Genomic DNA, 19,623 nt, shown 5'->3' on the forward strand with positions numbered 1-19,623 from the left:
AGCATCCCTGCCATTTCTCACATGGGTCCTCAGACTGAAGCTGTCTTGTGTCCTCCACCAAGTGGTGATAATTATGTGGAACTGTAGGTAGATTGCAGAAATGGTGGGGGGACGAGTTGGGGGTTCGGCTGAGGAGAATACACATGCGGGGACCAACATGGGCGATTATAGGGCTTCTCCCCCCTCCCAAAGCCCAATCTCCCTCCCCTGAGCAGGTTTTAAAGATCAAGAATTTGGTTTATTAGTTAAAGTATGAACTAAAGGTGGGAATATTGGGTGGTAAGGAAAGGTCCCAATGATAAAGGGGTTCACGATGCATGCATCATATTGTGACTGGATGAGTGGCCAAGTTGTTGCGATGATATATCTAGCTAGTGCATGGGATAAGAGCTACTTTGTGTTTAAGTTGATACATTTAGATTTGCACATGCGCAGCAAGATAAAATGTCAATCACCAATATAAATATAAATACAATCTGGGTATGGCGTGCCACAAAGTGCCTAGAAGCTGGGCAACCAGGAGCTTCATAATACACATGCGAGGAAGGGGTTTTGTCACAAAGGAACCACTGAAGAGGACACAGTAGTTTTTAAAACATGCATGCCCTGATATTACATACATGGGGAACTTGCAAATCTATATGCAGCGTGCTCTTTTTGTAAATTGGTTAAACTCTGCAGTTAGGGGGTGTGAGGTGAATTCTGAGTGACTGAGAAACTGGTTTTGCAGGGTTTGAGGGCGAAGGAAATGTAAGGAGTAAACCGTGACATTAAGCAGATGGTCAGCCAACAGACCAGGCTGGTGTTTTTATGGTTGGCAGTATCGCAGAAGGAAGATGTTATCTGTTAATGCATGGGAGCTTATTGTTCAGGGGGATTTGGGCATTTGTTTTGACCAGCAAAACACCGGGAGTGAAGGGACGGCTAAGGCCAGAGTTGACAGATACTTCACAGGTTGATTGTTTTCTCAGAATGTGACTGGAGGCCATGCATGCTGAATTGGTAGTTGTGTTCCGAAGACTCCAGCAAGTGTGGGTGGGCGAGATGGTTATCGCCAGTTCATAGGGAACTGGTTTATTCTTCCCCCCCTCATATTCTTTGAAGTACTCTTGAAAACCATGTGCAATTATGTCCGGGGTTAGGCTGACTCAGGCCAGCTGGGAATTCTAATGAATGTTTGTATTTGAATGTGCAACTGTGTGATGTCATGACGTACCACAGAAATCCTAAAAGGGGTGTGTTGTACACGAGCTGAAGATGTTAGTTAAGATAACTGTAACCAATGAATATGGGGCAATTGGAGAAAGATTACATTTATTTTGTATAGGTCTTGAACAATCATGTGTGGGGGTGGTTTGTAATAAAATATACATGCGTTTTACCTGTTGCAAAGATCTATATAACGTTGGTTCAGGGCGAGTCGGGTTAGTTTGACTATAGAATCATCTAGTTCCTTCTGGCCAATTGTACAATAAACTTCCTTTACTTACAAAAGTGCACTTGCTTCGGGTTAAGGTGATTAGAGGCCCACCTCCCTCACAAGTTGGCCTACAATGCATTTATAATGCACACGCCACTTCCATATAGGCCATAATGAGCTGGAGTTTGCCTGAAAATGTGACATTTGCTGTCCCCAAGCATGGTCAGACCATGTCCTATAGAAGGAAGGAGCCCAAGTGAGAAAAGGCATTGGTATACAAATAATGGGGTTAGGAGAACATGGCCAATGCGGACTACTAATCAAGAGATAAAACCGGACATATTACAGCAGTTACTACCACAGAGCCGTTCTAGTGATGCAAATGTATGGTTACGTTAGGGCAATCAATATGTGCTCAAGCGTTCGATTGAAATGTCGAGGCGGCTTCAGACAGACTAAAACTGCACCATTTTGCAGATAACCTTATATTGCCATGCTGTCCCACTAGTGCTGGCACCAAGAACTGCCATTTTATAGCTATGCAGTGGGAAATTAGCTTCTTTGAAGGCGTATATCAGTCTGAATTATAGGCTTGAAGTACTTGTGCAGCTCCTTAAGGCAGGTCAGATTATATTGCCCAGGAGTAATGTCAAGCCCATTCATAAAGACTGTAGACAGACTAAGTTCCAGAAAAGTCAGGCTAACAAAAGTGGGCCAGTGGTGTTACTCCAGGGCAGTCTTCTTGGAAGCCTTCCACAACTAGCTGGGTAGGATTGCTAGCATGGTTGTGTTACACCTATACAAGCAAGCAAATAAATCCCCTCCTTGGCACCAAATGGCCAGAACTATAGACTAGAAAGCCGGGAGAATGATAAATTTGAGCATGGGCTATGAACTGTGGCTCATTGGGACCAGTACCCTAGACTGAGCTACCCGGCGACCAACGCCTGCTAAGAGCTTTATATGATGCTGTGGCAATAAGCAGGCTGGATTTGAAATTAAACCATCCTCCGCCCTTCAAGCAGAGCTGCAACTTGCATTAAAAAGTGGTGTTTGTGGTTAAGCACGAACCTCTCTGCAGCCTTCCTGCTAGCTAGTCCCCACCCAGTGTAGCTTACGCTCTACAGCCAGTGCCTTGATCACTGCACAGCCTTCTGTACCTCCACTATGGACGAACAAGTGGCATTTAAGACCACCAAGGCCTTAAATATCAAACAATTCTGGCACCCAAGACGCTACATGGCCTCGCCTGTAGATACTCTAAGGAATATGGCAGACCTATCAAAAAAGACGACTAGGTCTACTAGCGCCTTCGGGTTATGTGCAACCGAATATGCAAGATAAATTGGGCCAGAGAAAGTGGAGGCATGTAAACAAGTCCATTGCCCAACATGTGACACTGGCATGCATTACAAATAAGTCATCCTACTTGCCTCCACATTTACCAGTGCTACAGGCTAGCTCAGTTGGCTACTATACCCTTTACAGAGATGTGCCTGCAATCCTCCCGCCTTCAACACTAGCACGGGTGACCCTCCTCCCCATCAAGCTTTGAGGATACTAGTTCTCTGAAGTGAGGGATAGTTACTGCGACAACCTCCGTACACTTCTAAAAGTGTAGAATAGAATATTATCTATAACTTCTTCACATGTTAAAACTTCCCAATTTTGGTATATGAATTTCTCCCATGTGAATGAATCGTGCCTACTCGAATACCCATGAAGTGCCACCCTGCTTCATACACATTCCACAGAGCAGTCAAGTACACACTGTTAAGCACAGTCCTATTAGCACACTGCTTAAACGAGGAATAAGCCACCACAAGTTTCTGAACAATTTTTATTAGTTATATTGTACAAGTGCTCGGAACAGAACAGATCCATGTATCATGGCTGAGCAGCTTCAGTGATGTCCTGCCCAAACTCAGTGCTTGAAACCACAAGGCCACGTTGGATTAGAGGATATGAAAAGGGTGGGCACAACCTGTAAAATGTTGGGTGGGGACTTAGTTCACTTTAGAAAAATACTCTTTGCTCTTGCTCACAGTAGGTGTAATGGTGTCACCTCCTGGTAACCAGCCTTCAGGACAAACTGCAAACAGAAAATAGAAATTAGAGCCATAAAAGACAATTCAAAACAGTTTAATCTTTCTAGGCAAAACCCCAAATTCAATCCCATATCCCTAGCTCTTTGGGAGTCTTAAGCAGCAATGAACAAGGTGTAAATTTGTCAGTTAAAAGGGCCACACCCAATACATCACAGTAATTTTGGGTCTTTTAGGCAATCTGAGGTGGTGGGGATGGACTACAGTCCATGGCAATATATTGGCAATTAAATGAATACTATACAGACTACACCCACCCAGTAAAACCATGTTCAAAGCACAGACTAAGTTGTGTTGCCCCAAATCCCAAAAGGTAACTAATTGCTGTGCACATCAGAGGACTACAAGGCCCACGTTCACTTCATACCCCAAACAGTGAGTGCATTCAGTTTAAATGTTGGTGTACTAGGCCGGTCAGTGTGCAAAGTAGTCCTGAAGAATTAGACTCACCCTCGCCATGCACATCCGTGTACTGGAAGGCCTGCACCAGTCGCAGCACTTCATCCACGTTGCGGCCCACGGGCAGATCGTTAATTGTGATCTGGCGCAGGACCCCCTTGTTATCGATTATAAAGAGACCTCTGGAACACAAGCAAGAGAAGAGATGCCTTCAGAGTGGGAATGGGATATTCCTATCAAAAGAGCCCTTTCTCTATCAGTTTCCGTTAACAAGCCTCCAAACTGGGTCATGATTTAATACAGTCAAGCCTGAGCATCGGAGCACTCTTTACTAACACGCCACATGTAACTCCATTTCCCCAGCATTGGCATCTTTCATGGATTCACATGCTTAGAATATTCCCCGTCGACAGACTGGGAACCCTCGGTACGCTGATAAAGCAGTTTCCCATAGGAAAACTTTCGACACTTGTGTCCTATCTATGTCGTTTTGGGGCCGCCCATGCAAGCCCCACTAGGACGTAGTGGTATAAATGCCCCGACCCCGCAGCACCTTCAGATTTTGACCCCTCCAAAGCAGAATGGGGTGAAACCTAGTTATACAAGACGATTGGATTCCGGGGAGGCCGGCAGGCACATGTGAATCCATGAAAGATACCGATGCTGGAGAAATGGAGTTACAGGTAAGAAACTATTCCCTTCTCCAGCATTGGATCTTTCGTGGATTCACATGCTTAGAATAGAATGCACAGCAGTGATCCTGAAAAAGGTGTGAATGCAATCCAGCACCCTCCTAAGCATATGAATAGCGAACCACGCTCACGTAAGATGCCAATTTAAAAATATGCAATACATATACATATGTCAAAATAAGTACAGACCCTTCTTGAAAAGGGCTTACCTTATTGAAACAGATGGCGTAAGACTGCTCTTCCCATTTGTATCTCGTCCACATTGCTGCCGTTCGAGGCAGTAATGGCGGGTAAATGTGTGAGGCACTGACCATGCCGCCGCCTGGCAAATGTCTGTCAGCGGGATTCCTGCCCACACCGCCGTCGACGACAAAGTTGCCCTTGTGGAATGAGCTCTCGGACGCCCTTGTAGCGGTTTTCCTGCTTTGGAATGACAGAAGGCAATCGTCGACGAGACCCATCGGTCCCTGGTTTGAAATTGCTTTTCCTTTCACCGAAGGACCATATGCAACAAAGAGTTGTTGCGTAGATCTATGTTGCCGAGTCCGATAAAGGTAAAATTTTAGAGCTCTCTTTACGTCCAAGGTATGGAGGACTTTTTCCCGCAGCCGATGAGGGGGTTCTTGAAAAAAGGTGGGCAGGACAATGGATGAGTGTTTATGATAAGCCGTAGGAACTTTTGGAATGAAACGAGTATTCGTTGATAGAACCACTTTGTCCTTAAAAAAACCTTAAGTACGGCGGGTCTATGACCAACGCTTGAAACTGAGATCCGCCTAGCTGATGTTATAGCTATTAGAAAAGCCACTTTCCATGACAAGAACGTCATCGATGATGTGGCCATTGGTTCAAAGGGTGGTTTCATTAATCCTGCTTGCACCACATTAAGGCTCCACGTTGGTGGAAAACGTTTAACCGTAGGGAACGTCCGGAACAAACCCCTCATGAAGTGTTCACCAACCTGTTACTAAGGGAGACGACGGCCTCCTCCTCGTGAACCTAGAGATGGCCGCCAGATGTACCTTTATTGATGAAAGATAATCCGCTCTTCGTCAGGTGTAGCAGATACGGCAGAAGCTGGTCCGGAGTTACCCTTAGAGGTTGCACACCCGTCTGTCCTTGACACCATGTACAAAACCTTCTCCACTTACACTCGTACGACTTGTTGGTGGAAGGGGCCCGCGCTGCTTGCAGGATTCTCCGACAGTCCGACAAAATGCTCAAGGCATCAAATTCCGAAAAGTCAGGAGCCACGCTGCGAGATTGAGACTGTCTGGATTGTGATGCCACACTGCTCCTTCGTCCCGGGACAGGAGATTGGGAACCTTCGGGAACGTTATTGGTTGATCCACTGACAGGTGAAGCAGGTCGGAAAACCACGGCTGCCTCAGCCAACATGGTGCCACTAGGATGACCCGGCACCTGTACCTGCGTATCCACTGCAGAGTTCTCCGTATAAGAGGGAACGGAGGGAAGGCGTAGAGGAACTTGTCCGTCCACGGAAAGGAGAACGCTTCCCCCAGAGAACCTTCCTGGGGCCACCTGCTGGCATACATTTCGCACTTCTTGTTCCTCTTCATAGTGAAGAGATCCAGCGGAGGCCGTCCCCATTTCTCGAAGACCTTCGACAACTGAAAGCTGTCTATCTCCCATTCGTGAATTTGGTCCATTTTTCTGCTGAGTGAGTCCGCTTGCTCGTTCCTTACTCCCGGAAGATGAGCTACGATGGATATATCGTGTTTCAGAGCCCAATGCCACACCTGAGCCTTGGTGGAAAGGGTTCTGGATCGCGTGCCCCCTTGCTTCCTCAAGTAAAACATTGCCGTCGTGTTGTCTGTCAATATTCTCACTATGGACCCTCTGATGTGCGGCAGGAAAGACTTCAGGCCCCAGCGCACTGCTCTCAGTTCCAGAACGTTGATGTGCAGGAGAGATTCCCTCCAAGACCAACGACCTTGCGTTTGTAGAGTGCCCATGTGTGCTCCCCAGCCTGTCAGGGATGCGTTCGTCACTATGGATAGCCGAAACTCCGGCTCCTGTAGGGGTACCCCTCTGGATAGATTCTGAAACCTCTGCCACCACTGAAGAGCTAGTAGGAGCTTGTCGACGGTCAGTTTGTCTGACCAGAGCCCTTGGGCCTGCGTCCACCGGTCCGCCAGAAACTCTTGAACCGGCCTCATGAACAGGCGGCTGTTGCCCACAAGAGGAATGCAGGCGCCATAGCGTCCAGAATTGACATTCTCACTGATTGGCAGGTCAGCTGAAAATCACCAGACTATCGATTGAGTTTGGTGATTCTGTCGAGGGATGGCTTCACTAACCCTGACTGGGTCTCGAATTGTGCGCCCAGGAACACCAAGCTTCTTGATGGCGTTAACGAGGATTTCTCGAAGTTTACCACAAACCCCAGCCGTTGTAAGAGGTGCATGGTGGCCTGCAAACGTGTGTGACTCGACATAGGGGAGAACCCCTCTCCAACCAGTCGTCGAGATACATGTATACATGATGGCCTTGCCTTCTTAGCCAGGCCGCCACCGGGGCCAAACATTTCGTGAACTATCTGGGAGACGATTTCAGCCCAAAAGGAAGTACTGTGAACTGGTAGCGAGTCCGTCCTACCACAAACCTTAGGAACTTTGTGTCGACGACACATTGGTATGTGGAAGTACATGTCCTGCAGGTCCAGAGACGCCAGAAAGTGCGCTCTTGAACGGACCGGATCACTTCCTGGAGCGTGCGCATCTTGAATTTTAGGCTTTTCAACATCTTGTTTAGATCGCGCAGGTCTAGAATGGGACGCCACTTTCCGTTTGGTTTTTTCACCACAAAGTATCGGGAATAAACCCGTTGACCCCTCCGACGACAGAACCAATTCTATAGCACCTTTTTATAGCATAAGTGCTACTTCCTGCTGCAACATGCTCAGATGGGTTGAGCTACAAACGCCGGTGGAATGTGCGGATGGTTTTTTTTTAATTGCAGGGAATGTCCTTATCTTACAGTGTCCAACACCCATTGATCCGTTGTTATTTGCTCCCATTCGTTGATGTAGCACGATACCCTGCCTCCTAGAACGTTCCGATGCCCGTAATTGCTGGTCCTTGGTCTGCTTATCCCTCGTCAACGAGTAACCTGTTCTCTTCTTGGGGGCATGGTAGTCTCGGCGTCGTTTTGCCGCTTGAGAAGCCAGTCTGTATCCCTGGGAGGGGTATGCTGGCCTACTGAAGGATCGGTCTCTCGATGCCGAGAATCTGGAGTTTCCCGATGCTCCCCTAGAGGGACGAAAAGACCTGAAACTTCGACCACTTTGGAGGGCCCCCAAGTAACGCCCCGTGTCCGAGTCCTTTCATGCCCTTCAGGATCTCGTCCACCTTCTTGCCGAACACAAGGTCTCCCTCAAAAGGCATATCCAGCACCTTGTTTATGGCATGATTGGAGGCCTCTTCGCCTTCCCTGACCAACAACATCGCCGCCTTACAATGTTCTTCTGGGAGATGCTCCAGCATAGGAGCCAGTCGGTGCCACATCTCCCCGTCGTATCTGGCTACTATGGCCAGAGAACTGGCCGCTTTCACTGTGGTAGCATCTACCGACTGCACTTTTTTGCCGAAGGCATCCTTCTGGCTTCACTATCCGGGGGGTCGTGCACTTGTGCTGGGCCCTCGCCTTTCTCGCCGCCGACACCACCGAGTCAGGGGTTGGTTGGGAGGAGAGACACTTGGGGGTAGGTTCTGGGGCCTTAATTGTTTCTCCAGGCGACCTCTTGCCGGTTCCGAGAAAGGGTGGTGCATGGTCTGTAACCCCTCCTGGTGTGAAATGACCCAATGTCGTCCGTGGGAGACGGCTGACCCCGGGCTTCTCGGGGTTTCTAATTCCGCTTCTGACTCCCAGGTTGGATCCCTGGAGGGGGAAAGTGAGACATCCAATAAGGCTCTACTGTCCGAGTCCAAATCTATCAGCTCTCCTTCCTCGTGGCGTGGAGCTGAGAAGTCTCCACCCGCTGGCACTGCCGTGGGGGTTGACGGAGGTGGCCGACGAGACGGGCCCGGTTCGATGGCCAACCTGGCTGGAGTTGCTTGAGGTAGTCTCTCGTCCAGTGTCTTCAGCAACGTTTGCAACGTGGATAAAACCTCCAGCACAAGAGTGACTGCGGATTGAGAAGAGGGGTAGACCCCAGAATGCTCCCGGAGAGAGGCCTGGTAATACTTTGGAGACGGGTGAAATCTGAAGAAAGCCGCAGGGGCGGGGCATTTATACCGCTACGTCCTAGTGGGGCATGCGTGGGCGGCCCAAAACGACAGATCGGACACAAAAGTGTCGAAAGTTTACCTATGGGAAAGGGCTTTATAAGCGTACCGAGGGTTCCCAGTCTGTCGACGGGGAATATTCTAAGCATGTGAATCCATGAAAGATGCAATGCTGTCGAAGTATTTTCACCAAGTCTATATCTAGATTAACACCAACATCCCTTAAAAGCACGAGGACCGCACTCTAAATAGAAATGAGGTCTGTAGTAGTTCCCCCTTAATATTGTAGGCGTCATTAGCTAGTGTTTCAAATTTACTCTAGTTTAGGGACATTTGAAACTCGACCATAATACACCCATGTACTGTGTAGGGGCAGAGCTTGTGCAGGCCCCCACCCTGCAGTTGAGATGGAGTCTAGCAGAGGGCAAAAAGCAGAGCAATACAGGAATATCGCAAAACCAAGGATCATGAATGGACAGAGCAGCCACAGCCAGGGGGTTTCACACTGGTGTGATTGTTGGCAGGAAATGCATTCTATGCCTGGGCACCTCCACATGATGCCAAGCCCAACTTCTTAGCTACCCCCTGAATGAGTCCTCACTTGCTCTTCCCTGCCCATTGGCTTACCTGAAGGCAATGCCATCCTCTTCCTTCAGCACACCGTATGCCCGGGCAATACCATGCGTGAGGTCCGACACCAGTGGGATAGCCATAGGGCCCAGGCCACCTTCTTTGCGAGGCACGTTTGTCCTACAGAAGAAACAATACAAAGACATCGGATCACAAATTCATCACGGAGCAAAAGTGGAGGTTATGCAGAAGTGAGCACTTGGTGTCTTACAATCCTGCCCCCTCCCCCTCTCCAGTCCTACCCTCACAAATGAGTGACCCATCTGCTGCCAACCCCTACTAGACCCATGGATATTCAATGACCACCTGTTGCAACACTACTTCGTAAACTACCACCCATTACTCCTGCAAAAGTGCCTCAACGGCTCATGTGGTACATTGCCATGCCTCAACGGCCTGCCAATGTTAGTGCCACCACACTACGTATGTAGCACTCAGAAGATAGGTTACTACTTCATACATGAGGATGGGTTACTACTGGGGCTTAATACAAGGTTGAGCTACTACGAGTGACAAGACCCCATCCGGTCTGAAAGACAAACGTGTTTGTACATTTGAAGCACTGTTGTATTGCAACTTCTAGACAGGCCCAATTGCGCTGGACTTATAGCCATTGCGCCAGGAACCACGTACAAACGTTCCGAGGGTAGCAACATCGTGGCCACTTGCAGAGATTACACGGTCTTAAGGGAGGCAAATAACGAGGTGGACCAGACTCAGAAAACAAAGCCAACTTCTGGGTCGACATCAGATTGACAGCATGTGCGTTAGACCTACTAACAGCTGTTCAAATTCTTATTAGACGATCCAGCCCCAAAAACAGCAAAATACGCCCAATAAGAAGCCTGCATCTACAGTTTCACAGGGGTGCACGAAGGGAGCAGCAGTTCCCCTCAATGCTGCCATTATCCATTCGAAGATGAGAAATAAACTTTTGCAATCACACCAGGGTGTACTCCAAATACATTTTATTAAAAAAAAAACTGAGCAGACTTGTAATTGACACCTCCAAATTGTGTAGAAACCTCAAAAGTACCATGTGATCAACAAAAGCAAGAAACCACGACGCTCAAGTGACCGGGTTGGAGGACGTACTCCTGCAAAAGGGTCCGTCATCCCAGAAGCTACTGGAGGCCCTGCATGTGCTGCAGACATAGGAAGAATTAAAGGAACACAGATTAACATTTTAGAAACCTGAAGTGAAGACAGGAAGGTCTTCATAGATATTGAATTGCACAAGATCCTGATTCAAACCCGGATGAGTTTTTAGTTCTCACTGCCAGTCTATTTGGTGGAATTCTGGGATTGAACCTAGAATTTTTTTATCACCTGCTAACTGACCAGTTTAATAACAGGTCTTAAATACAGAAATTGTAACAAGTAATGATATCATGAGTTTGATACGTTTTCCCATTCGGTGACATGTTACCTTGAGACAGCAAGCAGCCCCAATTCAATTTGCTTACAAGTAGTGCGATTCCTACTGTAGGCTAGCAAGAAAAAACCCACTGGTAGCTTTGAAAATACTTTAGATCTAACAGAATGGGCCGAAGAGATCAGCATACACGAAAGCCATCAACAGGACAACTGATCTGTTGAATCTTTTAGAATAAGCTTCTGGGTGCCTCAAAAGTGATCCTAGAAAGTTTGGGTGGCAATAATCAAACTATTTGCCATGTATGGGCGAGAGAAAATTGGTGCCCAGGGATGCCCAACTGGCCCATTTTTACAGAACTATATTGAAATTGGACATGTTGACAGAGCAAATATTGCTTTTATTTTGAAAATAAAGTACATGTGTGCCAACAGCCCTACAGATAAGCAGCGTGAAACCACTGATGCCAAGATAAGCAAATACTGAAAATAAAGAGTAAACTAAAACAGGAAGCCATGCCGGCTACGAGCCTAAAACAGCAAGCCATGCCGGCTACGAGCCTAAAACAGGAAGCCATGCCGGCTACGAGCCTAAAACAGGAAGCCATGCCGGCTACGAGCCTAAAACAGGAAGCCATGCCGGCTAGGGGACTTGGAGCCCCACAGGTCCCAGCCTCCATCTTCTTTACGTTAGTTCACTCTGCACGTGGGAGAACACGGACGTGCAGGTTAGTGTTATAACATGAACGACTATTGACGGAAGAACACGCACACCAAAATTCAAAATCCAACTGTCTGCTGATGGCACAGCCCTGCACAACACAAACTGAAACACTGCCTCCCCCACCAGACCCGAGTATTGGTCACCTGTCTTCCTGACACAGGTCAAGACAAAGGACGCATTTGAAGTACACCTTGAGAATCTAGTTAAGGGGCCCCGCTCTGCAGTGTAGTGTAGTAATGGTTTGTGTAGACTGACTCAAAAACCGTCTTTCCATGCAAATGGCGGCATTGGAGACCACACTATGCTTTACACACTTGATGATTTGTATGAATTATACTGTTTATGTTAATCATATTACATCATTATGTACTGTGAGCACATTTGCCCCTTGGTTTGCACTTTTTTTGGTCTAAAATTATAAAGAGAAAAGCAAAAAAGAAAGCTGATCAGAATGTACATCTGTTTTACTAGCATTATGGCAAATCAAATGCTAGAACAATTTCTGTATAACTGGTAATGTTTGGCAAATGCATTTCCAACGCCATTGTGGGCGACACAGGGCAGATTGATACTTGCCCCATATTGAGAAAAAGTTAATCACCAGAAATCCTACACGAATAAGAGTATGGCATAGAAAAACAGTTGTGTCAGGACGCCTTAAATTGCTTAGTTTTTTAGCCCTTAGTCCTCCCACGATTTGGGCCATCCCTCTAGTTACTCCTCCCCCACAATGCAGGCATGGCAGTAAGGTACCTACTTGAAACTGAAACCCACCCAAAAGTCCTTTGTGGCGATGGCGCGTTCTAGCAGAGCAAAGGTCTAAACCAGCCAATTTACTGATCCCCCAAAGTATCCCTAGAGCAAAGTCCCTCAGCCTCACCAGCAACTGCTCCTTCAAAGCACACATCGAAAAGACAGTAGGTACCAGCTCACTCCTGTGCCAGACCAAACACTTCACCCCCCCCCCCGCTCCCACCTCGGAGTTAAGATCCAGGCCCCAGTGCCCTCAGCTGGATGAGGAAAGCACCCTCCTGCAAGTGTCCAAAACACATCTGGCCCCTCTAAAGACTACCCAGTACACCTCACTGCAGGGCTGAAGAAATCATCCCCTCCTCCCACCTCAATGAATTACAGTCCTACAAGCTTGCACCACCTTCAAGACAACCTGTGTCAGTCATACAAAGCTCAGATGTACAAGACACCATCATGCTCAACTGACATGGCCACCATCTCATGGGGAGAAGAAACTGACTGCAATCCAAGATGTGAAAAGACGAGAATAAACACTCATGCCATGTTCTAGGGCACACTTCATGACACCGGGCATCGCTTTCGCACTACTCAGGAAACGCAATGAAAAACCTGCTCTTCAAGAACTACTTCAATGAGACAGACCATACACCGGCAAGAGCCACCCCTGCATCATGTGCTGACATAAGACCGAGTGAACACTGTCCTCCCCCCAACCAGAGAGAGGGGCTAGCGACAACCCACCCCTGCAGTGGGGAGCAGCCTTACAGCCAAGCAAGCATTGCTTCAATACCATTCTCAATTCAGCTGAACCTGCACCTCCAATATCAGCCTCTAGACAAAGCCCCAGCCATGTGTCAGGGCAGCCACATTAGAGGCCAGGATAGACCTTCCAGGATTGCCTATAGCGTATCAAAACCGGGCACTTTAAGAACAGATTACAGAGACATAGCCCTCTGCTGGTAGAGTTGCCAAGCTTTGGCATGATGACTACTGCTCATCATGAGTAGTGGCCAAACTGCCTACTTGGCACCCAGACTACAGGCACAGCCAAGATACCCTCTTTGCCTTTTGAGGCAAAATGGCCCAAGGGAAGGCATTAACGTTAGTCACCCAAACAGAAAAATAAAAACAGCCCAAAATGTCCAATCAAGGTTCTATAAAAATAGAACACCTCAATGTACAACTGGAAACATAACCTAAAACCTACCCACCTGTGCCAAGAAAGAAATGCATATTGTAGGAGCTGCATTTCAGCAGGGAGTAAGACTGCAATAAACCACAATGTTCAGAAAAAGGGCTAGTGCAAGAAAATGCAACAGAGGCCCAAAGCTGTGCCGGGGCAGTAGGAGTGAACGCCACCTTCTGGCTGTTCCACCAAGAACCCAGGCTTCGAGTGCAGAGAGTCATGTAGATCCTAGGGGCAAATGTCAAATACAGTAGCATAGCAGCTCAAATGCTGTGCGCTATGCAGGTCATGTTGCTTAACAGGATTGGTTAAGATGTGTGGTAAATGCTGATCAGGGTTGGCAAGTGACGCTCCAGCAGTCGAGGTTCGAAGCTTTAATCCAGATTGGTGTGTAGTCCAATGAGGTGGCGATTTGAGGTACAGCAGGGATTGAAGGTCTGGAGGGGAGCAATTGATGGAGCTGAGCAAGAGACTTGGGTATTTGGCATAGAGAAGGTTCAAAGATTTAGGTCTAGTGCCAAAGGCGGCACCAGCAGGCGATGGTTTCAATGCAATTTGGTCTGTTAGAGGTGGTCAAAGACCCAATCCACGGTCTCAGGGATAAGCCCTTGCGTTCTCATTCTCCCAAACCAGAGAATCAGGCAAAGATCTGCAGGGGCCTTCACCACAGTCGCATTCTGGGTATTGGGGTTGCAGGCAGGGACAAGCCTTGCTCCAGGAGCAGGTCACCCCTTCCCCCAGAGTATATTAGGGATCAGAGAGTTCCTCTGCTCTACAACAGTTTGTGCCTCACTGGAAGAGAGCCCTGGAAAGAAACTCTCCCAAAAAAGTCCAAATAAATTCAGGTCCTGGGTGGACAAAACGTGTAATAAAGGTATGGGAAGGCCGCCCTCTTTCAGAGGCAAATATCACATGTGATTAAAGGCAGCCTTTGCACTGCAACTTGCCAACTAGGGGACAAATCACGCGGTTTAAGATTATAAAACCTGAAAACCGAAAAATGAAGGGAGATATCACAGACAAACTACTGGAGGGGGCAGATGGGCTTGTAGGGGATATTGCAGCAATGGTTTAAAGCCCACTGGAGGGGGGGTGGAGGCAGAGATACCCAGTGTACAATCCCTCCATATAAATCTATGCAACCAATTGCGATGATGGATAGTGCGAGCCTGCCACCAAGAGTAAGATCAGATGGAGAGGGCGGGGAAAAAGAAAATTCACCAGTACACCAAGCAATGAAGGCGTGGCTGGGGTCAAATAAACTGAGGTTGGACATTGCAAGGATTGAGAAGATTCTCAAGCTGGTGGACTGGTAGTTGGGGGTCGGTTTGAGGGCCGAGGTACCTGAATCCAGGAAGGGCGTGGGTGGGGAGGATTCATCATGCAGCCAAGGTGGTCGGGGACCGTTTGAAAGAACCATCAATTTAATCCAAAAATCCAGACCCTAGCAGAGAAAGGAGGAAGCTGATAGGAGATGGGCAATGTTTGTCACACCAACACCAGTCTGTATAAACGAGGACTTCCGACCCTCGAGGGAGACAGAGGCGGAGGCTAGATTTCCTCACAAAAAGCAAGTGACAATTAGGGGTTGGATCGATGGGTCTTCTGGTCAACAAAAGGGGAAGGGTGTGGCTAAAACAGGCAACAGGAGTGACATGAGGAGTCTGAAATTGGAAAGGGTGGTCGAGAGGGGAACTCATTTTGAATGGACTAAATGCTCTGGAGCCTTTACACCGTTTGCCAAATTTAAGGCCAGTTTGCTCCGATGACTTTGCATTAATTTAATTTGTAGATGATGTCTGGTTAGATGCAGTGTATCTCCAGATTCACTCACCAATTGTGACCTACTCGCTTACGGAAGCAAGTGCAAGCTTAAGGTTTCTGGGTTTCGATATCACGTCTGTACGGGAACAAATAGAATAAAGGCACGATTGTGATGAATTGGGACAGTGGGTAGACAACGGCCCTAAAAAGCAAGAAGAGAAGCAAAGGTAGTGTTGCCGACACCCGGTAGAGACCCAGGATCTAACGTGAGAGAAGGGGTTGCCAGCTAAGCACACATTTAGCATAACTATAGCTTGCAAAGTAGGAACTGACTGGGCGGAAGGTGGAAATTGCAGAGGGGAGAGATTGTGTTGGGGGAGAGGGACTCTTGTGCATGGTTGCCAGGTACTCGGATGGGTGAGAGTTTAAACTGGCTGAGGGCTGGGGTCGGAAATTATACTCCATGGTCTCATGGAATAGCTGGGGGTCACTCACCTCTTTGTGAAGGAGAGGTGAACCTGGGAGACTTAGATTTGATCTGCCTTCAGGAGACATGGCTACGATCTAAGCCCAGAATGGATGGTTTTTCTGTTTCCCTAAATTCTGCTTTTGGCGGCTCATGTGGAAGACTGAAATCAGGCCAACTTGTTGCCGTCCGTAATGACACAGGGTTGGGATTGGAACAAACTGCTAATCCCACCCCTTATGTACAAACGGTTGAGCTGCGACGGAACACTTTAAATACACAGCAAAGTTGAAGGGAAAGAATTCTTGGTGATCTTGAATTTGTACTGGAACCTATCAGCGGAGGGCAAGGAGGTGTTCAAGGAGAACATCACATATGATTAACGAGGTATAAGTGGTGAGGGCAAGAGAGCCATAATCAGCGGTGATCTAAATGGTACATGCTTGAAAGGGAATGGGAAAGGGATTCAGGAATACCCCAAGCACTTAACCCCTATAGAAAAAAGGGGGCTTGCTTGGAATATCACCCTGGACACAAGGAATTTACATCTCCTGAATGGACATATTTAGGGGGAATAGTCCAAGCAACTATACTTGGTGACAAGGCCACCAAAGAGCAACAATAGATATGGACCTCGAAATCTTATACTGGACATCAAAAGCCCTGGTAGTGAGGAACACTAAACTTTGCAATCTCTGGCTACTGAATTGTTCTGGTGGGGAGATGAAAGGAACATTGAGGGAAGGCAACAAATGGGGGTGCTGGCTCATGTCGAAAAACAAAAAAGTGTTGCCTCACAATTTGTAAGGCAGGTGAACTTTAGACAAGTGGTCCCACTGAACTCAATAGGTTACTACTCTCCGTTCTTGCATTATTTCATGGTGGAAAAGGTTTCCCACGGTGATAGTGGGCTGAAGTACCAGTACGCCCATGATGGAGTGGAGGTAAAGAAAAGGTGGGGGCTAAGATCATGCATGGGGAAGCTAACAGACCGAGTAGTTATCACATTAAAAAAGGTTCATAAGGGCTGGATTCACTGGCCTAAGGCCAAATTCATCCAGCAAACGCAGAGGAAATGCCGACAGTAATCTGCAAAGAAGACTCATGAGAACTTAGGAACCTTAAAAATGAGGACTCCTATTAGTCAGTTCTGCAGACAGAAATGGCTTGAGTGGCTCATTTTATAAATACAATATGGCATTTATAACGCGCCTATACACAAGTGTTTCAAGGCCAGACGAGGCAGGGGAGAGGGAACAGAGGGAAGACAGACAACGATCTTACTAGGCCAGGTGACATTGAGATCGAGCAAGTGCAGGGGAGCGGGGGAAGGGGAAAAGTGCAAGTGGAAAGGGCGGAGGGGCAGTGCAGTACATAGGATAAACAGTAAAATAAGTAAGTGCAGCCAGCTGATGGCAAGTGCAGACATCAGGTGTGAAGTGCTGGTAGGGGGTTGTAGGGATACAGAAGCAGCCCCAGAGTGCAAGGGTTGCCAGGGGACAGTGCAGGTGTGCAACTGGCAGGGTGGGGACCTGCCGCTGAGAACTGAGGGTAACTAGGTGACCAGTGAAGTTTGTTTCCGCCAGGGGTTCACCAGGCGAGAGGAGATTACACAAAAGCAAAGAGGAAGGTCGTGAGGTGCTTCCGGAACTTTCAGAGAGGCAGGGAGACTGTTCCAGAGGGAGGCCCCAACTAATGAAGAGCGATCTACCACCAACTCACTGTTTGGACAAGTGACTGACCCTGAGGGAGTGGAGGCAGATGAGCTCGAGAAGGAAGATATTTAGGAAGAGCGAGTTGAAGGTATTGAGGCATCCAGCCCCACAAGGCCTTGTGGACAATGCAGAGGGTTTTGAACTTAATCCTCGCAGCCACTGGGAGCCAGTGCAGAGATTTCAGTCCTGCAGAGAAAATCCCCGGGCTTGAGGCCAAGGACAAGTCTCGCAGACCTGTTTTAGATGAGTTGCAGAGGTAGGAGAGTAGAGGAAGGCAGATTTAGAAAGAGGCTGTTGCAGTAGTCCAGTTTTTAGAACAGGGAAAGGCAGAGAAGGAGGGAGGAGAGGTGGCAGACGAAGGGCCTGAGGAAGAGCAGGGAGGGGAAGAGGACAGGGTGTCCAGGGTTTAGAGCTGAAATGAGAAGCCAGAGCCATGCAGAGAGCCTGGGAGGGGACAGGAGATGCTGCAGAGACGTGGGGGCTCTTGTGCGGACAGAGCCGGTATTGCCTTTGGAGCAGGCAGGCCAGTTTGTCAGAGGATGTACCATTTCCTCTCAGCCACCCTGCACTTGCGTTTAATGGTGATGAGGTTTGAGTCGTACCAGGAGTTGCACTTGGCTTTGGGCTTCAAGCGGATCCTCATGACAGGGGCAAGAACATCAAGAGTATCAGATATAGCAGAGGAGCATGGAAAGGGCTGTGTCAGGGTGTGAGTCAGCCAAGGGGGAGGGAGGTGAGGCAAAAGCCTCAACTGACCCGCTTCATGGGTAAGGTAACCGAGAAGATAGGTGGCAGTGCTGGAGGTGGCTTGACCTGAGGCATTGAGGGTGAGATGGGAGGAAAGGAGAAAGTGATCACTCCAGGAGAGGAGTGGTGAGAGGGATAGAAAGGGGAAGGTCTGAAGAGATCAGAACATCCAGAGTGTGCCCTGCAGAGTGAGTCGGGCCAGAGGGGAGAATAAAGAGTGAGTCGCAGAGGTTGCGAAAGAGAAGAGTTCAGAGGAAGGAGCATCCAGGTGGATGTTAAGGTCTCCAAGAAGGAGGAGTTGAGTGGTCGAGGGGAAGAGAAGAGGTCCACCCACTCAGAGGAAGGAAAAGATCTGACCAGGTGGCCAATAGCTGGCAGACACAGTAAGGGAATGGCCATGAGAGAGAGTCTGCAGGTGAGGCATTCAAAGAGGAGTGGCCTGAATAGGAATGACAGAGGCAGGAATCTACTCGGGCAAGATAAGTGCTACAACCCCTTCCTGAAGGGTTTGATCTGGACACGGAGGGAATCGTAACCATCAGGCAGAGGGTCAAAGCTTGTGACTGGGCTGGCATTGAACCATGTCTCAGTGAGACGGAGGACATCTAGGTCAAGTTCTTCCAGGAGGCCGCAGATGTCTGGAGTGTTTGACAGCAGAGCGAGAGTTGAGTGGCAATATGGAGAAGGTTGCCGTCCTTGAAGGACCTCCGGGGAGGGATACAAGTCAGAGGCACGCCCTGCGGAGGTGTAGAAGAAGCCTGGGGAGGGGGGGCAGAAGAGGAAGGAGGAGGAGACAGCAGGGGGAAGCAAGGAAGCCGTGGGCGTTTGGGGGGCAACAGGAGAGAAAAGGAAATTGAGGAGGTTTAGGAAGCGTCCATCAAAGAGGAGAAGGTTGGCCCAAGGGCCTTGGACCAAGATGGTACCATTCAGGTAAACATTAATGATGACCTTAGAGGAGTGGAGGAGGGCCTCCCACTGAGTGCCCCCATTAAAGGGAGAAGAAAGCACAGAGACCATATGAAGCCCATAGGAATGGCAAGGGAACGACAAAAAGGATGTCGGCGAGGGTTTGCCTGGAGGAGTCACTGGTATAGGTGTCAGCGATAGGGAGGCCTGGGTGGGAGACCAGTAAAGCAAAGCAATCACAAAGCAAAGCAATCACAAACCATGCTTCAGGGTGGCAGCCTGGAGGCTCGCCTGTGGCAGGGGTGGGCGGAAGGATATATGTTATGTTAGCGAGTGTTTGGTTTGTAGGGTAGCTTTAGCTTGGTGTATAGGCTGGCATGTGTCTAGGGTGAGAGACTAGAGTTTGTCCGTGGCAGGGATAGACAGGTGATTTGTGTTGGTATTGAGGGTGACCTGGATATGTATGTGAAGTTTGGAATTGCATAGCTGTGGGAT

The 19,623-nt window shown here is 48.4% G+C and overlaps 1 protein-coding gene across 3 annotated transcripts in view; it reads right to left on the reverse strand.

The window, feature by feature from the left end:
• Nucleotides 1-3,243: 3,243 nt before the first annotated feature.
• PRDX2 (peroxiredoxin 2) overlaps nt 3,244-19,623 on the reverse strand; it is a 70,989-nt gene continuing 54,609 nt past the window's right edge. For all 3 annotated transcript variants that reach the window (XM_069604127.1, XM_069604128.1, XM_069604129.1), the window contains exons 4-6: nt 9,491-9,613; nt 3,976-4,106; nt 3,244-3,512 (exon numbers count right to left, since the gene is read on the reverse strand). In XM_069604127.1, coding sequence (XP_069460228.1) covers nt 3,427-3,512; nt 3,976-4,106; nt 9,491-9,613 — 340 coding nt within the window. In that variant the 3' untranslated portion in view covers nt 3,244-3,426. The remainder of the gene's footprint in view (nt 3,513-3,975; nt 4,107-9,490; nt 9,614-19,623) is intronic.

The sequence above is a fragment of the Ambystoma mexicanum genome, chromosome 3q (assembly GCF_040938575.1).
Source record: "Ambystoma mexicanum isolate Mex_15411 chromosome 3q, UKY_AmexF1_1, whole genome shotgun sequence".
Classification (NCBI taxonomy): Eukaryota; Metazoa; Chordata; class Amphibia; order Caudata; family Ambystomatidae; genus Ambystoma; species Ambystoma mexicanum.